Source organism: Balaenoptera acutorostrata, chromosome 9 (assembly GCF_949987535.1).
Source record: "Balaenoptera acutorostrata chromosome 9, mBalAcu1.1, whole genome shotgun sequence".
In the NCBI taxonomy this organism is placed as follows: domain Eukaryota; kingdom Metazoa; phylum Chordata; class Mammalia; order Artiodactyla; family Balaenopteridae; genus Balaenoptera; species Balaenoptera acutorostrata.
The window spans coordinates 3,024,921-3,042,220 of NC_080072.1; the positions used below are offsets into that span (position 1 = coordinate 3,024,921).

The 17,300-nt window shown below is 51.0% G+C and overlaps 1 protein-coding gene across 4 annotated transcripts in view; it reads left to right on the forward strand.

Annotated features, from left to right (window-relative positions):
* Nucleotides 1-17,300, forward strand: part of SHANK2 (SH3 and multiple ankyrin repeat domains 2) — a 473,760-nt gene that overhangs the window by 141,413 nt on the left and 315,047 nt on the right. For all 4 annotated transcript variants that reach the window (XM_057553698.1, XM_057553701.1, XM_057553700.1 and 1 more), the window contains exon 9: nt 4,667-4,783. In XM_057553698.1, coding sequence (XP_057409681.1) covers nt 4,667-4,783 — 117 coding nt within the window. The remainder of the gene's footprint in view (nt 1-4,666; nt 4,784-17,300) is intronic.

Genomic DNA, 17,300 nt, shown 5'->3' on the forward strand with positions numbered 1-17,300 from the left:
TGCACAACCCCAGGGGGCACTATTACGCTTGCTGAAAATTTAGGCTTGTAGATTTATCACAACAGGTGTCCAGCAGGTGGCAGTGAAGTGCTTGAAGGAAGGAGCACTCTTTTCCCTAATTTACACCAAATTATGTGTTTAGGGGGGACGCTCAGCACAGGTGGGTGAATCCCAAATCCCAAATCTTGTGGGGCGTCTACTCCAAATACTCGTGCCCGGGAGATTTGCAGGCAGGAGATGTGGGGTGGAGCCCCACACATACATGCATTTTCCATAAAGCATCTCAAGAAAAAAATGGGTAAGCAATGTGAGTGTAAGAGGTGCTGTTTTGTTTTACATTCTAGTTACTCTCTGACCTCTGTCAATCATTTTAATCTGTCTCCCATGGGCCAGAGAGGACAACACCCTTTTCAAAAAAAGGGCAAAGGGTTAGCACGGCTTATCTTGGGGGACGATAAATTCTTACTTTGATAAGCTTTGAGGTCCTTATGTCAAGTAAGCACTAATTTCTTTTTCTTTTTTTTTTTTTTTAACTGTGAATGAGTATTTAATTTCAAACTTTAAGAGGAGTTGCAAAAGCAATACAGAGAACTCCCGTATTCTCTTCATTCAGAGACCACATTTGAGTTTTTCCCATTGTCCCAATAATGCCCATTACAGTAAAAGGATCCAGTCCGGGATCCTGCAGGAGCCCTTCCATCTGGAAGACTTCATCAGTCTTCCCTAGATTCTCTCAAGGGACTCTTTGGAAGATTATGGGGTAGTCATTTTGGAGACTGTCTCCCAATTTGGGTTTGCTCAGTGTTTCCTCGTGATGAGATGCAAGTTGTGCATTTTTGCAGGAATATCATGGAAGGGACGTGTGTTTCTGGCAGTGCTGTTACGTGGCAAGTGGTGACCATTTGCTGTTATTGGTGATGTTCACTCTGACCCCCTGATCACGGGGAATCTGCCAGGTTCTCCACCATAGTTTTCTCTTCCTTTTGATGTTAGTATTTTGAGGGATCTTTAGACTATTTTAGAAAACCCCTTTTCTCAACTCCCTCTCACCTGCTAGTTTTAGCACCCAATGGTATTTCTTGTCTGAATTAAGTAATTAATTGCTAAATGGAGATTTTCTACTCCCATCCTTGCTTCTCACACTAATTAGTTGGCTTTCTGTTATCAGGAAGAGCTTTCTCTTGTTTATTTACTCACTTATTTGTAGCAAGGTGGTTTCGTGGATTTCTATTTATTCAACAGGTAACCATCTGTTAATGTTGTCCCACTTTGGGTCCAGGGAGCCCCATCAAGATGGCCTGTGTGTCCTGTGGACACACCCCCATCCTTTCTTGAGCACTTCCTTTCCTTCTGGCTCAACAAGGTATTCCAAGCTCATCTCATCCTTTTCCTGCCTCAGCCCTGGAATCGGCCATCTCTGTAAGAAGCCCTGGTTCTTTTGAGTTCAGTAAGTCCCTTACATACGAACCTTCAAGTTGCGAGCTTTCAAAGATGAGAATGTGTGTTCGCATGTCCAGTCACGTAAATTAGTTCCCGTGTCTGGCGTTATCTGCAACCTAGGCTAACTTTGTTGGACTTACGAACAAATTGGACTTACGAATGCCCTCTCAGAACTGAACTTGTTCATGTGTAGGGGGACTTACTGTATAGAGTGGTATTTAGAACCCAAGATCCGAGTATTAAGTGTGCTCACTGCTGATCCCAGCCCCTCTCAGGAGGGGGAGTTAGGGACACACGTCCTCGCACGTCCACGTGTGCACACATTTACTTTTTTGCTTTTCTCTATATTGAAAACCATGTGCTTATACTGATACCTCTTTTTCCTGTCCAGTACCACAGAGTTTATTCTGGTTTTCTCCTGCACCGGATTAGTAACTCCCTTTCTTTGACAGTGGGAAACCTGCTCCCATTTTCCTTCATTCATTTACCTGTTGCTCAGCCCCCCTGAATGCAGCCAGTCTGCTGACTGGTCTGGCCAGCACCTTGCTCAGATTCCCTTCACACTTCCCCGTCTGCCAGGCTGCTTCCTCAGCAAGTAAGGCTTCTATCACCTAACAGCCGGTGGTTTAAAAGAAGAGACATGCAAAGAAGAACCTTTAAAAAAGTGAATGGTAGAATTTAAGACTGTGGGATTACAGGAGATTTTTTTGTTTCAGCACCTGTCTGATTTTTCTGGTTTCGCTTGTTTTCAAACAATAGGCTTGGAGAAAGAAGCCCTTGAGGGGGATTCTTTCCCTGACAGTCCGCCCAGAGTAAAAGGCTCTATTTTACCTTTTTGCATTGATCCTATTGTAACCCTTGGTGGGGAGAACGTGAACACCATCCCGATGATGTAATGTAAAACCTCACAATTTCAGATTAACCAGGGGAAGAGGAAGGGTGAATCTGGAGTGATTGTAAAAATGCTTTTTATGCTAACGCAGCTCTCTTTGCTTTTGACTACAGGACAATTCAATTAAGCCATAACACTGTCTTACCTCCTGGAAGTCCTTTGGAGAGAGTTGATTAGCCAGGGCTCCTTCAATTTAAGGAACAAAAATCCCAACGCAAACTGGCTTAAGGGGAAAATGAAAATTATGCCTAGGCTTACGTCCTGAAAAACCCATGCACAGTTGTAGCTGAGAGGGGTCCACAGGGCATCTGTTGCTTGGCCTTGTGTGTGTGTGTGTATGTGTGTGTGTGTGTGTCTTGTTTTCTCTCTCCTTCCTTTAGCTCCCACTTCTCCCTTCCTCTGCGTTGGTGGCCCCAGCAGCTCCGGGCTTCTGTGGCTTTTTTGCTGGCCACCTTAGAGGAAAGAGAGAACTTCATTTTCTCAGTGGTTCTGACAAATGTTCCAGTCTCGTCTTCACAGGCCCGCAAGAGTCACTTGGGCATCCCCAGCCCACGCCTGTGGCCAGTAGATAGAATGTTCTGTGTCCACTGCAGGCATGGGGGGTGGGGCAGGCCCCCAGACCTCTGGGAGTGAGGTCGGGCGGTCCCCGGAGGAAGAGGCAGGCACTGTCGCCACAAGAAGGGAAGGCGCAGGTGGGCAGGGAAAAGCAACTGTATCTTCGGTAACGATCTGCTCTGTAAACGGATGAGATGATTTTACGGGCAGCACAGGGGTTGTAAGTGGATGTTTCTCAGGGTTTTTATTAAAGCTCATCCAATTACTAGTCCCCATGTCTTCCCTGTCATCTCTCCTCTCTATTAATTGGCGAGGTGTAGCTCTTTCTCATGGACTGTGCAGAGGTGAAACGCCCCTCAATCTGTCTCAGTTATCGGAAAGGCAGGATTACTGAGCGCTTCTTCCTCTGGCTACCGTGCAGCCCAACCCGGACCACCCACAGCTGCCTGGCCTGGCCTGGCCGGCCGTCTCCCTGCCGGGTGCCTCCCCACCCTCGGTGTGAGCAGTTCTGGGTCAGAACCCTCGCTTCCTGCCTTTCACGTCTCCCTATCCGGTTGTCACCCCACCAGAGGGACAGTGGGTCTTTTTTTTTTTTTTTTAAACTTTTTTTTTTTTTTAATTTTTATTTATTTATTTATTTATTTATTTATTTATGGCTGTGTTGGGTCTTCGTTTCTGTGCGAGGGCTTTCTCTAGTTGTGGCAAGCAGGGGCCACTCTTTATCGCGGTGCGCGGGCCCCTCACCATCGCGGCCTCTCTTGTTGCGGAGCACAGGCTCCAGACGCGCAGGCTCAGTAATTGTGGCTCACTGGCCCAGTTGCTCTGTGGCATGTGGGATCTTCCTGGACCAGGGCTTGAACCCGTGTCCCCTGCATTGGCAGGCAGATTCTCAACCACTGCGTCACCAGGGAAGCCCGGGACAGTGGGTCGTACACCCTTGGCACTGCCCATCACTGGGTGCCCAGGAAGTGCCGGTGGATGGGGTGGGGTGAGTCGGATATGACTTGCTTCCCAAGGTCAAGGGTTGCTCCAGCATCGAGCGGCATGTGCTGGACCTGGACGGCAGCCCACTTGGTCACAGTACGGGGCCCTCCCTGCTCCCTGTGAGCTGCAGGGGGTGGGGGGAAGCTGGCCTGGCCCCGAGCGTCACTGGGGGTCCTTTCAGGCCCCTTATTCATTTGACTCTCATGAGAACCCTGGGAAGAGTAGGGTTTCCATTTACACATGAAGACAGAGGCTCAGTGAAAGTTCTGGAAAACGAGGCCAGATCTGGTTGACCCCAGAGCCCTGTTGGCTCATAAATCGCACATCACCTCCTAGAAGGGCTCAGAAAAGGGTGGGGCTGCCCCTTGCCTTGAGGATGACAGGCGGGATCTCTTCCCAGGACACAGCCGGGTCCGTGCACCGCTCCCGGCTGTTTTCACGCCTCCTCCCGGGTGGGGAGCTTGGATGAACAAGGCCTGGGACAGAGCATCCTGGTCTGCATTTCCTGGGGCAGGTCGCTGAGGCCAGGGGCAAAGACATGCCCTGGTCTCTCTGGGCTTCCCAGGCATCGGGGCTGAATGGAAGGAACGGGGGCCCCTTTGCAGACCCCCCCGTCGAACAGCTGGGCACAGTCCTCAAACCCAATACGAGCTCCTTCTCCTGATTCCCCAGGGATCTGAGGTGTGGGACCTGGTCCAGAATGGGGGCTGGGCTGTGTTGGCCACACCGTTGGTTCTGGGGGCACTCAGTGCATCCCGGGCAGCTCCCGGTTCACAGCGTGGACTCTCGTTTCAGGCCTGCAGGTACGGACACGTGCAGCACCTGGAGCACCTGCTCTTCTACGGGGCCGACATGGGGGCCCAGAACGCCTCGGGGAACACCGCCCTGCACATCTGCGCCCTCTACAACCAGGTCAGTGGGCAGGGCAGCTGCCCCACACCCCCCATAACCACGTGGGCGCCGGGGCCAGGGCTGTGCTGAGTGCTTTGCAGGTGGATGTCCAGCTCCAGCTACTGGCACAAAGTCCCACAGATGGGGCGGCTTAAACAGCAGACGTTTATTTCTCACAGTCCTGGCTGGATGTCCCAGATCAAGGTGCCAGCCTGCTTGGTTCCAGGAGAAGGTTGTCTTCCTGGTTTGGGTTTGCACGACCCCTCTCACTGTGTCCTTACATGTGGAGAGAGAGAAAGAGCACTGGTGTCTCTTCTTCTAAGGACACTAATCCTATCAGATCGGGGCCCCACCCTCATGACCTCATTTAACCTAATCACCTGAAGACCCATCTCCAGGTACAGTCACATTGGGAGGTTAGGGCTTCAACATAGGAATCTGGGGAGACGCAGTCAGTGCAGAGCGGGGAGTGGTCCTCACCTGCTTCTTTGAGAGTGGTTATCCCTGCTGTAGAGAAGAAAACTGAGTCACAGGAAGTGAGAGGAGGGTCCTGGGGCACAGCTGGTACAGTCAGAGATGGGCATCGAAACCCGCACGGCTGAGGGTGCAGACTCTGCGGTTATGGTGTCACATGTACCCCACAGGGGGTCTCTACTGGGGGGGGGCAGGGTGGAGCCATGAAACGGGGAAGGGTGTGGCTGACAGAGCCCCCAAGACAGTTATGGTGCCCCACCAGACCCCAACAGGACCACCATGAAACAGAGGCAAGCCTTACATCACTACATGTACAAACATGTCCCCAGTGGGCTTTTTCTTTTTAATTCCTTTTTAATTGTGGCTAAATATGTGAAACATAACAAACATTTGACTGTCTTAACTACTTTTAAGCATGCAGTTCAGTGCATTGACTGCACTCGCATTATTGTATGACCATCCCCTCCATCCCTCTCCAGAACTTTCCATCCTCCCAAACTGACACTCTGTCCCCATTAAACACTCAATCCCCATGCCCTCCCCAGCCCCTGGCCCCCACCAGCTACTTTCTGTCTCTGTGGATTTGACTCCTCTAGGGACCTCATGGGAGTGGAATCACACAGGATTTGTCCTTTTGTGTCTGGTTTATTTCACTGAGCATAATGTCCTCAAGGTTTATCCACGTTGTAGCCTGTGACAGGATTTCCTTCCTTTTTAAGGCTGAGTCATCTTCCATGGTGTGGATGGACCACATTTTGTCCATTCATCCATCAGGGGACATGGGTCGCCTCCACCTCTTGGCTGTTGTGAATAGTGATGCTGTGAACATGCAAATCTCTCTTCAGGACACTGCTCTCACTACTTTTGGGGACACACCCACAAGTGAAGCCTTGATGAGAACAATTTGTACAAAGCCCACAGTCTTCTGTGTGAGATGGACTGAAAACCAAGGCGAGCTGGGAGTCAGTGTGCTCAGGAAGCAGCGGGGGTGGGATGCGACTCCTGCCGCGAGGCATGCCTCCTAAATGACGGGGCGCACACCCCGTGCAGTGTGACCACTGGGCTACCGCATGGGGAGTGAAGCTGAGAGCCTCTGGTCCTGCCGAGAGGCAGGGGGAGGCCAGAAGTCGGCAGGGGGCCACATGGAGGGGTGTGGGAAGGGGCTGGCTCCCCGGAGATGGGTTGGGGCACTGCTGCAGGGGGTGGTGTCAGTTTCCTTGGTGCCTGAAGTCAAGATAGTTCCTGGACATCACTAGTAAGGGCTCCTCTGTCCTTTCTTCTTTTATTCTTCTCTTTCTCTGATTTCAAGGATCTTAAGGTCTGGAGGGGGGAAGTGTGGACACTCCACAGAGCAGCTGAGCAAAATAGAGGTGGGGGGTCCAACACCTAGAGGAACAGAGGGGAAATCATGGATGAGGGTGATTGCCGGGGGCCCCTAAGCTGTGTGCACTCTGCTTATCCTCTCTCTGCCATCCAATCCAAAGCAATGGTTCCATCTTTTTGTGTGAAATCTCCAGCCTTTGCCTATACCCAAGTCCTTTCCCTGCTCACTCCATGGCTACTCCATCCCAGGCCCCTCCAGCCACTCTGTAATCCCACTTTGCTTCTAGCTATTGAACCCTCCTAGATTCTTTGCCCTAGAAAACTCCTATGCATCCTTCAAAACCCAACTGAGATATCCTGCCCTCAGTCAAGCCTTTCCTTGATGAGCCGCTGGTAGAGTTAGTTGTACTTTTTATTCTGTAGCCCTTTGCAGTACAGCCAGGGTGAACTGCCCAGGATCAGGTCGTTATCAGGCCTTACCTGTCTTCCCTAGGGGCATCCCCTCCCCGCTTGGGCCCACCTTCTCAGGGGCATAAGCCACCATCTTTCAGGGTGTTCCCTGCTCCTGGCACAGGAGAGCAGCTCAGCCAGATGCGGTTGGGGAAGAATTTCAGTTTGACCCCAAGGAGTATTCTGAGAGCTGCTGGCCAGCTCCTCAATGAAAGCATACTGATGGGATATGCACGCAGCTGGGGCCCTAGGTGTTCCAAGGCATTTGGATGTTGGAATGGCTTTATGAGCATGGAGAGATCTTGCTCGACTGCACTAGAAAAACACACATCGTGAGCCTTGGCTTTGGCTGGTAAAACATCTGTTCCAACGTGTGCTTCTTAATTATTGCCTTGGAGGGGAAAAACATTCCTTAATTGTTCCCAGTAGATTTTAAGCATATTTTATCATGAAAACAAAACAAAACGAAACCCAGAAAACCATGTTTTCTGTCTCTTGAAATAACGGTGGACAAGATGGTCTTTGAACATGTAACCTTTCTGTTAGAAAAGGTCAAGACGTGTCGGGAATCTGAATTCTGGGTTATTCATGGTGCTGGGTTTGACTGGTGTCACTCTGCATCCTCCAGATCTGTCCCCACCCTCGGCTGATGACTGCAGGGGGGCCCAGAGCTGCCCAGAGCTCTCAGGAAAACCCCTCCACTCCTGCCTTAGGTTAGAGGGTCCAGCAGACTTTTTCTGTAAAGAGTCACTTAGTAAATATTCTGGCTTTTCAGACCACGTGGACTTCTTCAGAGCTACTCAACTCTGCCGCTGCAGTGTGAACTTAACCACAGATGATAATGTGTGGCTGTGCACCAATAAAACTTTATTTATAAACAGGCCAATAAAACTTTATTTATAAAACTTTATTTATAAAACAGGCTCCTTTCAAGCTCAGTCCAGGTTAGCCTGTGGGCCCCAGTTTGCCAGGCCCGGCCGGGCATAGCGGGCTGCATCAGTCCTCTCACCACACGTAAGGTAAGGACAGACTCCCTCCTCCAGGGCTGAGTGCCTTCCTCCTAGCATGCCAGGGAGGCCCCGTCAGGGAGTGAGAGCTGTCCCCTCTCCAGGGTCCTGGGACCTTCGGGGCCAGCCTACTGCTGTCCAGCTCCACCCATCTGTCCCTCTGTGACAGCATGGGTAGAAGTGCCTTTGGTGGCATCTCCTGTTTTGGACACCCTGCCTTGCATTGTGTCCCAGGGCCCATCACAGAGGGTCACAGACTGGTGCTTCGTGGCCCCATAGCCCCTGGACAGCATGTCCAGTTGGGAGTCAGCAAGTGTTCTGGGATCCAGCCTCATTAATCCCTCGTGCCGCTCCCTGGGATGCTAGTGTGACCTTTAATCTTTTCCCTCAGCCCCGCCCCAGCCGTTGAGGCATCTCACTGATGTACTAAGAGAAGCCGGTCCATTCGGCCTCTCAGTGTGATTCAGAGATGCATAGCTCCGTACACACTAGCGTCCTTGTGATGACCTGTCCGAGAGGAATGGAGGGAGGGATGGAGGTCCCTGAGCCTTTGGTGCACCTGGCAATGGTACCTAACCCGAAGCCCTGTCCTCCCCAAGTCACCGGTGTGCTGGCCTCCTCGCTGTGTCCACTTTCTCTTTCTACATACATGGGATGTGTATGGCTGTGTGAGGCCAGGCTCAGGGCCAACAAGAGAAACCGCTCTGCAACTTCAAGCAGAAAGGGGTGCCGTACAGGGCACTCTGGGGGGTGACGTTGAGAAATGGACTGTCCCAGGTGTGGGGACACAGTGCCTTAGGGTCAGGATGGGAGTCAGGGAAAGGCACTGAGAAGCAGCCTCAAGGTAGAGTTGCAATGCAGGGAGACGTGGCAGTCTGGGTTTCATAAAATCCCTCCTCTGTAATATGGAGATAATTATACCTAACTCGCAGGGTTGCTAAGAGGCTTAAAATAGAAAGCAAACATATGGCATGCCTGGCACACGGCAGATTTTCAGTAAGAGTGGCTGTAATGGTGATGATGATGGTGATGATTATGATGGTGATGGTGATGATGATGATGATGGTGATGATGATGGTGATGATGGTGATGATGATGGTGATGATGATGATGGTGACTATGGTGATGATGATGGTGATGATGATGATGGTGATGGTGGTGATGATGATGATGGTGATGATGATGGTGATGATGGTGATGGTGACGATGGTGATGATGATGGTGGTGTTGATGATGATGATGGTGATGGTGATGATGATGGTGGTGTTGATGGTGATGATGATGGTGATGATGGTGATGATGATGGTGATGATGATGATGATGGTGATGATGGTGATGATGATGGTGATGATGATGATGGCGATGGTGGTGATGATGGTGATGATGATGGTGATGATGATGATGGTATTGATGATGATGATGGTGATGATGATGGTGATGATGGTGATGATGATGATGATGGTGATGATGATGGTGATGATGATGAGGATGGTGATGATGATGGTGATGATGGTGGTGATGATGATGATGGTGGTGATGATGATGGTGATGGTGGTGATGATGATGATGATGATGGTGATGATGGTGAGGATGATGGTGATGATGGTGATGGTGACGATGGTGATGATGATGGTGGTGTTGATGATGATGGTGATGGTGATGATGATGGTGATGATGATGGTGGTGTTGATGGTGATGATGATGATGATGGTGATGATGGTGATGATGATGGTGATGATGATGATGGCGATGGTGGTGATGATGGTGATGATGATGGTGATGATGATGGTGGTATTGATGATGATGATGGTGATGGTGATGATGATGATGATGATGATGGTGATGATGATGGTGATGATGATGATGAGGATGCTGAGATGATGGTGATGATGATGGTGACTATGGTGATGATGATGGTGATGATGGTGATGATGATGATGGTGATGATGGTGATGATGATGATGGTGGTGATGGTGATGTTGATGGTGAAGGTGGTGATTAGGATGGTGATGGTGATACTGCCCATACTGCTGTTAATTTGACTTACAAAGCTTCTCATTAAATATGAAAGCATCAAGTTTATGGATTGATTGTGTGTTCTATCAATTTTAGGCAGACCTCATCTGTACACTTCCAGTAAAACACACGGTGATCGGAATATTCTCTCTTCTTCTCTTATGAAATCAACTAATTAGGGCTTTGATTGTAAGCAACAAATTGCATCTAATCTACCAACTCCCTTGGTCTGTTGCTGGCTTTCCAGGAGCCCCAGAGGGAGGGACGCAGCCTGGTGTTTGTTTTTCCGCCGTGGATAAGGAAGGAAGGGAAGGAGTATTAAATATCAAAGGTTACTAGGCCGGGCCAATTTGTCTGGAAGATAGAAAAATAAACCCTGCCTCTCTGGAGCAGGCCTCTTGATTCTAGTGAGAGCCAAAGTAAAGAGACAGGCTGTGTTCCGTTTGTGTCTCTGTGCCCTGTCCGAATCCCACAGAGCAGTCATCGTAGTAGCTGATGGGGGCCTCCGTGGGGGCCATCACAGGGGTAATCATCCCCTGGGCGTTGAGGGCGTGTAGAAAGGCGTCCCCACGGTCCTTCCCCTTAGATCCCCCCAACGAGCCTTTGGTGGCTACTGTTGGTTGTCATTCCCTCGTACAGGCCAGGAGATGCAGGTTTGGTCCAAAGCAGCTTAGCTGGTAAATGCCAAAGCTGGGCTTTGAAACCCACCCTGTATTTCTCCTCCCCCAGGCTTTGGGGACACGTTCCTGTAACCCCTCGACTGGGGGGAGGATGGAGCGCCACTGGTCACAAGTCAGGTGAAGGTGCGTGCCACGGCGCGTGTGCCGCGTGGTCTTTGGGGCACCACCCTTCAAAGGAGGGCTGGTCTGTGGAGCCAGGTTCCAACCTCGCTCTGGTGACATCAACTTCCCAGCTCTTTACGCTTTAAAATTTTACTGATCGTACGCATCTAGGCTCTTCTTGGGCTTATGCCTACTTGGACAGTCTCCTTTCAAGGGATCATTTAAATAGGAAATGAGTTCCTGACTTATCATTTGGAGTACTGAGTAGTTCACGTCTGTGACACTTAGGCGAAGACAGCCTCGGTGCAGTGGAAATGAGAGCTCCGGGGGCGGGGGGACTTGGAAATCCGGAGTTGAAGCCGGCCCATCCTGGGTAATTTGAGGCAAAACGCTCAGAGCGCCTGTCTTGGCCCTTCCTCCTCCATCTTTGGGCCGCGTGCGCATGCGCATGCGCCGCGCCTCCTCCGCGTGTTGCCTCGGCTGCACGAGCGCATCCGCCTTCACTTCTCAACACGTCTGCACCGCAGGTCTCGTCCAGACCTTGCTGGACTCGCAGCCTCCACTTCCTGCTCCTATTCTCTTACAGGACACTCCGGCCAGACTCCACCCCTTCTCGCTCGGGGCAGCGGGTGGCATCGCCGCGGTCCCGCCTTGTCCCCACGCAGCTCAGCCGCTCCGGGGCATCTTCTCTTGGCGTCCGTGCCGCCCACTCCGTTGCCCCAGTTCTCCCCACGGTGACCCCAGGCAGGCCTGTCTGTGTCCTTAGGTACCTTCCAGAAAACACCGCCGGCTGGGTCCCAACGTGCCGACTCATCTCTCCCCTGGCGGTGAGGTCCACCCCCTGGCGACATCCCCGTGGCGACAGCGTGGGTGGCTCCAATAACGGCTCCTCCCCCTGTGTGCAGAGCGCCCGACTCTCCGCGGCTCCAGCCTGAAGTCTGGGTGGCCTTCCTGGTCCTCACGACCCCTCTCCCAGGTCTGGTCAGCTCCCTTCTGTCCCCTCCCAGCCTGGCCCAGGCCACTGGCATCCTTGCCCTGGACCGCTGCATTCACCCCCCCCTCCCCAACCCGTCTCCTGCCTCCTAGTCTTTATTCCCTCACTTTCTGCAGGACACTGGAGTGGCTTTGTGCCACGTGGATCAGTCTGCGTTCCCCGTGACCCAGAAGGCCCTTGTCGCTCCACCCCCAGCTCCTCTCCTGCCCCCTGGCCCCGGCTTCCTGCAGCCCCGGGGCCTTTGCACTTGCTGCTTCCTCTGCCAGGAGCGCTTCCCCCCTTTGCCACGTGGCTCTTTCCTCGAGGCTGAGGCTCAGCTTGGAGCTCAGAGAAAGCTCAGAGCTTTCCTCTCCGCCTCAGGGAGGCCTTCCCTGACCACTCGCCCTCACTTTCTCCATCACATGACCGTCTCTTATGGTTTGCGTGGTGCTCTGTGTCCCCGGGGGTTGGGATGGTACATGGCATGGCCGACAGTACCGACTCGTTGCTTGCATGCATGAATACATTTTTGGGGCCTGCGTCTTCATGTATAAGATGAAAGCGATGGCACCTGGACTCCTGCAGGGGGTGGTGACCCCAGGGGCTGCATGCCTTGACCAGGACAGGGCGACCCTCGAGATGCTCAGGGAGGAGAGGAGGGTGCATTTGTTAAGGGTCATTTCTCCGCAAGTCGTGCCCAGAAGATAATTGGATATTCTTCCTGATGCCTTGGCCCTCAAAACACACAGATTGTATCTGTACTTGATGGACTTGTTTAAAAGGACGAAGACACACCTCCCTCACTAGGGAACTTGGGCAGCTAGCGGCCATGCAAGGGAAGAGCTAGGCTTCCATTAGCAACGCCTCTGGGTCACAACTTCTCCTTTTCCTCCCTTTCTGAAGCTGTTTTTCACTTAACCCTTCCTGGCCTCTGCTGCCTTACCTGTGAAATGGGCCTCCTACTAGCCCCTTGCAGGGATGCTGTGAGGGTGGAATCAAGGAGCAGGTAGATGTGTTTTCTGAACTGCAAAGCATCGGTGCTTGCACACAGACACACGCACACACACACCTGTACTTACATGCACACACGTGTGCACACACGTGCACAGACATGTGCGTGCACACAGACACACATGTGCCTGTGTACACACACACACACACACACACACACACACAGTGTCATTGTTTGGAAGCCCCGTGAACCACTTGCCCTTCAGTTTTGAAATCGCTCTCCGGGACGTGCTCTCCCTTTGAAGTCTGGTAAATATTAGAGTGGGGGGTGTGTGCCTTCAGGTTGGTTAATATTGACTCAGAGTTGTCCGTCCGTGGGTGAGCAGAGGAGTCTTCTGGGATCCTGGCTGCATTCCTCCCGGGAGAGTGTGCCTGGCAGTGCCTGGCAAGGGTTTATTCTTAGCTTCATAGGAAACCAACCTCCTTTCTGATGGGAATTTTCAGTGGAAGTCCTTGCTGAGCGTTGGGGAGCGTTTACAAGGAGTTGCCGAGTCAGGCTCTTGTTCGGGGTCCTGATAGGCCAGGTAGCTCTGGGCATCTGAGGCTGCTCAGCTGGCTGGTCCTCCCAGGCTGCCCTGGAGTTCGGCCAGGGCACACTTAGGCCCAGTGTGAATTCGTTTCAGGGTGAGACCCCCAGGCAGCCTTCATGTCCACTGAGCCCCTGGTGGGGTCTCCCCCGCTTGCTGCCTCAGGAATTGACTCTTTCTTCTCTCTCACCTGCACGCCCACACCCCAAATGTAACCTGCCAACGTTCCACCCATCTCCTGGCTCTGTGTGCCCTCCGTGCCAGGACTCTCTCAAACATCCTCGGCTTTTTTTCTCTCATTGCAGATGTTGCTTGCTGAGGCATGATAACACGGTCATTTTAATTAATTAAATTAATTTACTTCGGGTTATAATTAACAAGATCCAGCCAGGTGTAATTCAAGGGGAGAAAGGGATGCTGGAGCGGGTTCTGGAAACACAGCCAGGGGTAGGGAGGCTGGGGCAGGACTGGAAAACTCAGGGGTCTGTGTTTGACTAGAACTAGATTTACAGAGCCAGCCAAGCGGGAGTTGAGACTGGAATAAAATGACAAGACCCGGGCACGGTCTTCATCGGCCTTCAGTCCACTTGAAGTAACGCCTGGGACTCTTCTTTTAAACCCTGGGTTTCACTGTACCCCAGATATGAAAGGTGTGTTTGCCAAGCATAGTACATCTTTTAAATTTTCTTAAATGCTTTTAGTTACTCAAAGCGCTGCATGAACGCACGCTCATGGAAAAGGTGCAAACAGTGTAGACAGAGTCTCAGGTTTCCCTGCAGTTTCCACCCCTATATTGTGGTGCGGGTCCTGCCCACCATCTGAACCCGGGCACAAACTCACACACTCATGGCTGTTTTAGGACACAGTGGGGCTCCTGGCGAGTGTTTGCTCCCACTGTCTTTTTCTCTCCTAACCTCTATCTTCAAGTGTTCTTCACGCCACCCCACGGGGGCTGTCCTCGCTCCTGACAGCCCCATGTCCCTCTGCCCCTCCTTGGGGACCCACCCCGACGTGGTCCCCGGGCCCTCTCTTTGCCCACAGCGGTCCACGAAGGCAGCCTCCTCCAGGCCTGTGCAGCAAGTGCCCCTAAGTCTGCAGTGACCCTCACAGCCACCCAAGGGTACAGCTGAGGCCCCGGGACCCCCGCAGCCCGACGCCAATCTTTCCCTGCAGAGCTCAGATCCGCCCCACCCCTGGCCGCGGGGTGTGCGAGCAGCTCCCGCCCCGTCCGAGGCCTCCCTGACCGCGGCTCAGAGAACAAGAGTCCCTCTGCCTCGGCTCCTGTTTGCTCCATGCGCAAGTGGTTTCCTCATTAAAGTCATCACCGTGCAGTGGAGGCCCCAGGGGGGCCCTCGCCCAGGTCACAGGGACCAGGGCTGCCCCAGCTGTGCTTTGCCTGACCCAGATGTGCTCTGGGCTGGACCTCGCGGTCAGAGAGTGATCTTCCTGCCAGCATTCTCAGCAGGCGTGCTCCCTGTCTCTGTCTATCTCTGTGTCTCCCTTGGTCTCTGTCTTTTGTGTCTCTCTTGTTGTCTCTGTCTCTCTATCTCTGTGTCTCCCTTGGTCTCTGTATCTCTCTTGGTCTCTCTGTCTCTCTATCTCTGTGTCTCCCTTGGTGTCTGTGTCTCTCTTGTTCTCTCTGTCTCTATCTCTGTGTCTCCCTTGGTCTCTGTCTATCTCTCTGTCTCTCTTGGTCTCTGTCTCTCTCTTGGTCTCTCTCTGTGTCTCCCTTGGTCTCTGTATCTCTCTTGGTCTCTTTGTCTCTGTCTATCTCTGTGTCTCCCTTGGTCTCTGTGTCTCTCTTGGTCTCTCTGTCTCTGTCTATCTCTGTGTCTCCCTCAGTCTCTGTGGTCTCTTGGTCTCTGACTCTTTATCTTTCTTACTTTTCTAATACATGACACCTTTATTGAGATATGACTCACACCATACAGTTTGCCCATCTAAAATACACCGTTCAGTGTTTTCAGTCTGTGTACACGGCTGGGTAACCATTCCCCACGGTCGGTAATAGAACATTTTCAACACCGCACACCACTCCCCGGCTCCCACCCTGGGCACCGCTCACCCGCCTCTGTCTCTGGATTTTCAGCTTTCGTCTCAGGCCTGCCCTTTCTCCAAGTCTTCCTGCCCTGGCCTCGGCCCCTACTCTTCCCAGGACAGCGGGTCCCCTCGGGCTGGGGTGGGGCTGCTGGCCTGGCCCCGTAAGCAGGCCACTGGGGGGACCCTGGTCAGTGGCTTCATTTACTCATCACTCAGTTGCCGCGTGTCCGCCCCGGGTGACCACACCCGTTGCCTCTGCTCTGGACTCTGTAGGTGGAGGTGGGCCAGGGAGATGGGCCCAGGGCTGGGGTTTGACCACGACTTGCACTGGAGCCCCTGTGCAGAGGCCTGTGGAAGTTGGAGCGGCCCAGCTGTGTGAGGCACCGGCACCCGCGGGCACTTGACCATCTAGACGCTCTTCCCAAAATGTAATTTGCCCATCATAACAGCCCAGCTGCATCTATTAGGCAAAGTGTTCATATCATCACTGCTTCTATAGCCATGTGCTTCCACTTGTCTTTTTTTTTGGCTGCACCACGAAACTTACGGGATCTCAGTTCCCCGACCAGGGATTGAACCCAGGCCACGACAGTGAAAGCCCGGAATCCTAACAACAATGCCACCAGGGAACTCCCTTCCGTGTGTCTTTTTATCTGTGGGTATTTGTCCCTACCCTCCCCATCAGGAGTTTCAAAAGGGTTGGCCTCTCCATGCGAATAGTAGATGCTCAATAAGTGGACAGGAATAGATTGATTTTTATTGTACAAATCCACAAGAAATGACTATTGGCTGCCTTTTAAAAACGTTAGAAAATGTAAGTACAGAAAATAATAATAACAAAAGATTTACTCCGTCATCCTTTCTCCTTCCTGAGAAAGTAAAGCCCCTTAACTGGTAACATCTTTCCAGACATATTCTTTGCTTTCTATAATACTGGCTTTAAAATGTAAGTGAAATTAGGCTATATCATTGTTCTAAGACTCACGTTTTCTACTTAGACGTTCTTGGATATTTTTCTTGTCAGTTTATATAGGTCTGCCTTCTTGTTTTTGCTACCACTGCCTCGGCAAAGAATGTTCTATGGAGAACAGTATGGAGGTTCCTCAAAAATCTAAAAATAGAACTACCATATGATCCAGCAATCCCACTCCTGGGCATATATCCAGACAAAACTGTATTTTATTCAGAAAGATGCATGCACCCCAATGTTCATTGCAGCACTATTGACCATAGCCAAGACATGGAAGCAACCTAAGTGTCCACTGACAGAGGAATGGATAAAGAAGATGTGGTACATATATACAATGGACTCTTACTCCGCCATAAAAAGAATGAAATAATGCCATTTGCAGCAACACGGATGGACCTAGAGATTATTATACTAAGTGAAGTAAGTCAGACAGAGAAAGACAAATATCATATCACTTATATGTGGAATCTAAAATATGACACAAATGAACTTATTTACAAAACAGGAAGAGACTCAAAGACATAGAAAACAAACTTATGGTTACCAAAGTGGAAAGAGGAGGGGAGGAAGGACAAATTAGGAGTTTGAGATGAACATATATAGACTACTATATATAAAATATAGATAGCAAGGACCTACTGTATAGCACAGGGAACTATATTCAATATCTCGTATTAACTTATAATGGAAAAGAATCTGAAAAAGAATATACATATATATGTATAACTGAATCACTTTGCTGTACTTGTCTGAAACATTATAAATCAACTATACTTCAATAAAAAGTTGTTTGTTTTGGGAAAAAAAAAGAAAAGAATGTTCCAGAATGATTCCCACTTTCCTTTATTTTAGAACATTTTTGCCATCTCCAGGTTTTCTCTTCGTTTTTTTCCTTTTGTATTTTACTTGCAGACTTTCTATTATTATGTATTTTATATGCACGTGCAAAGCTCTCTGTAGATGGT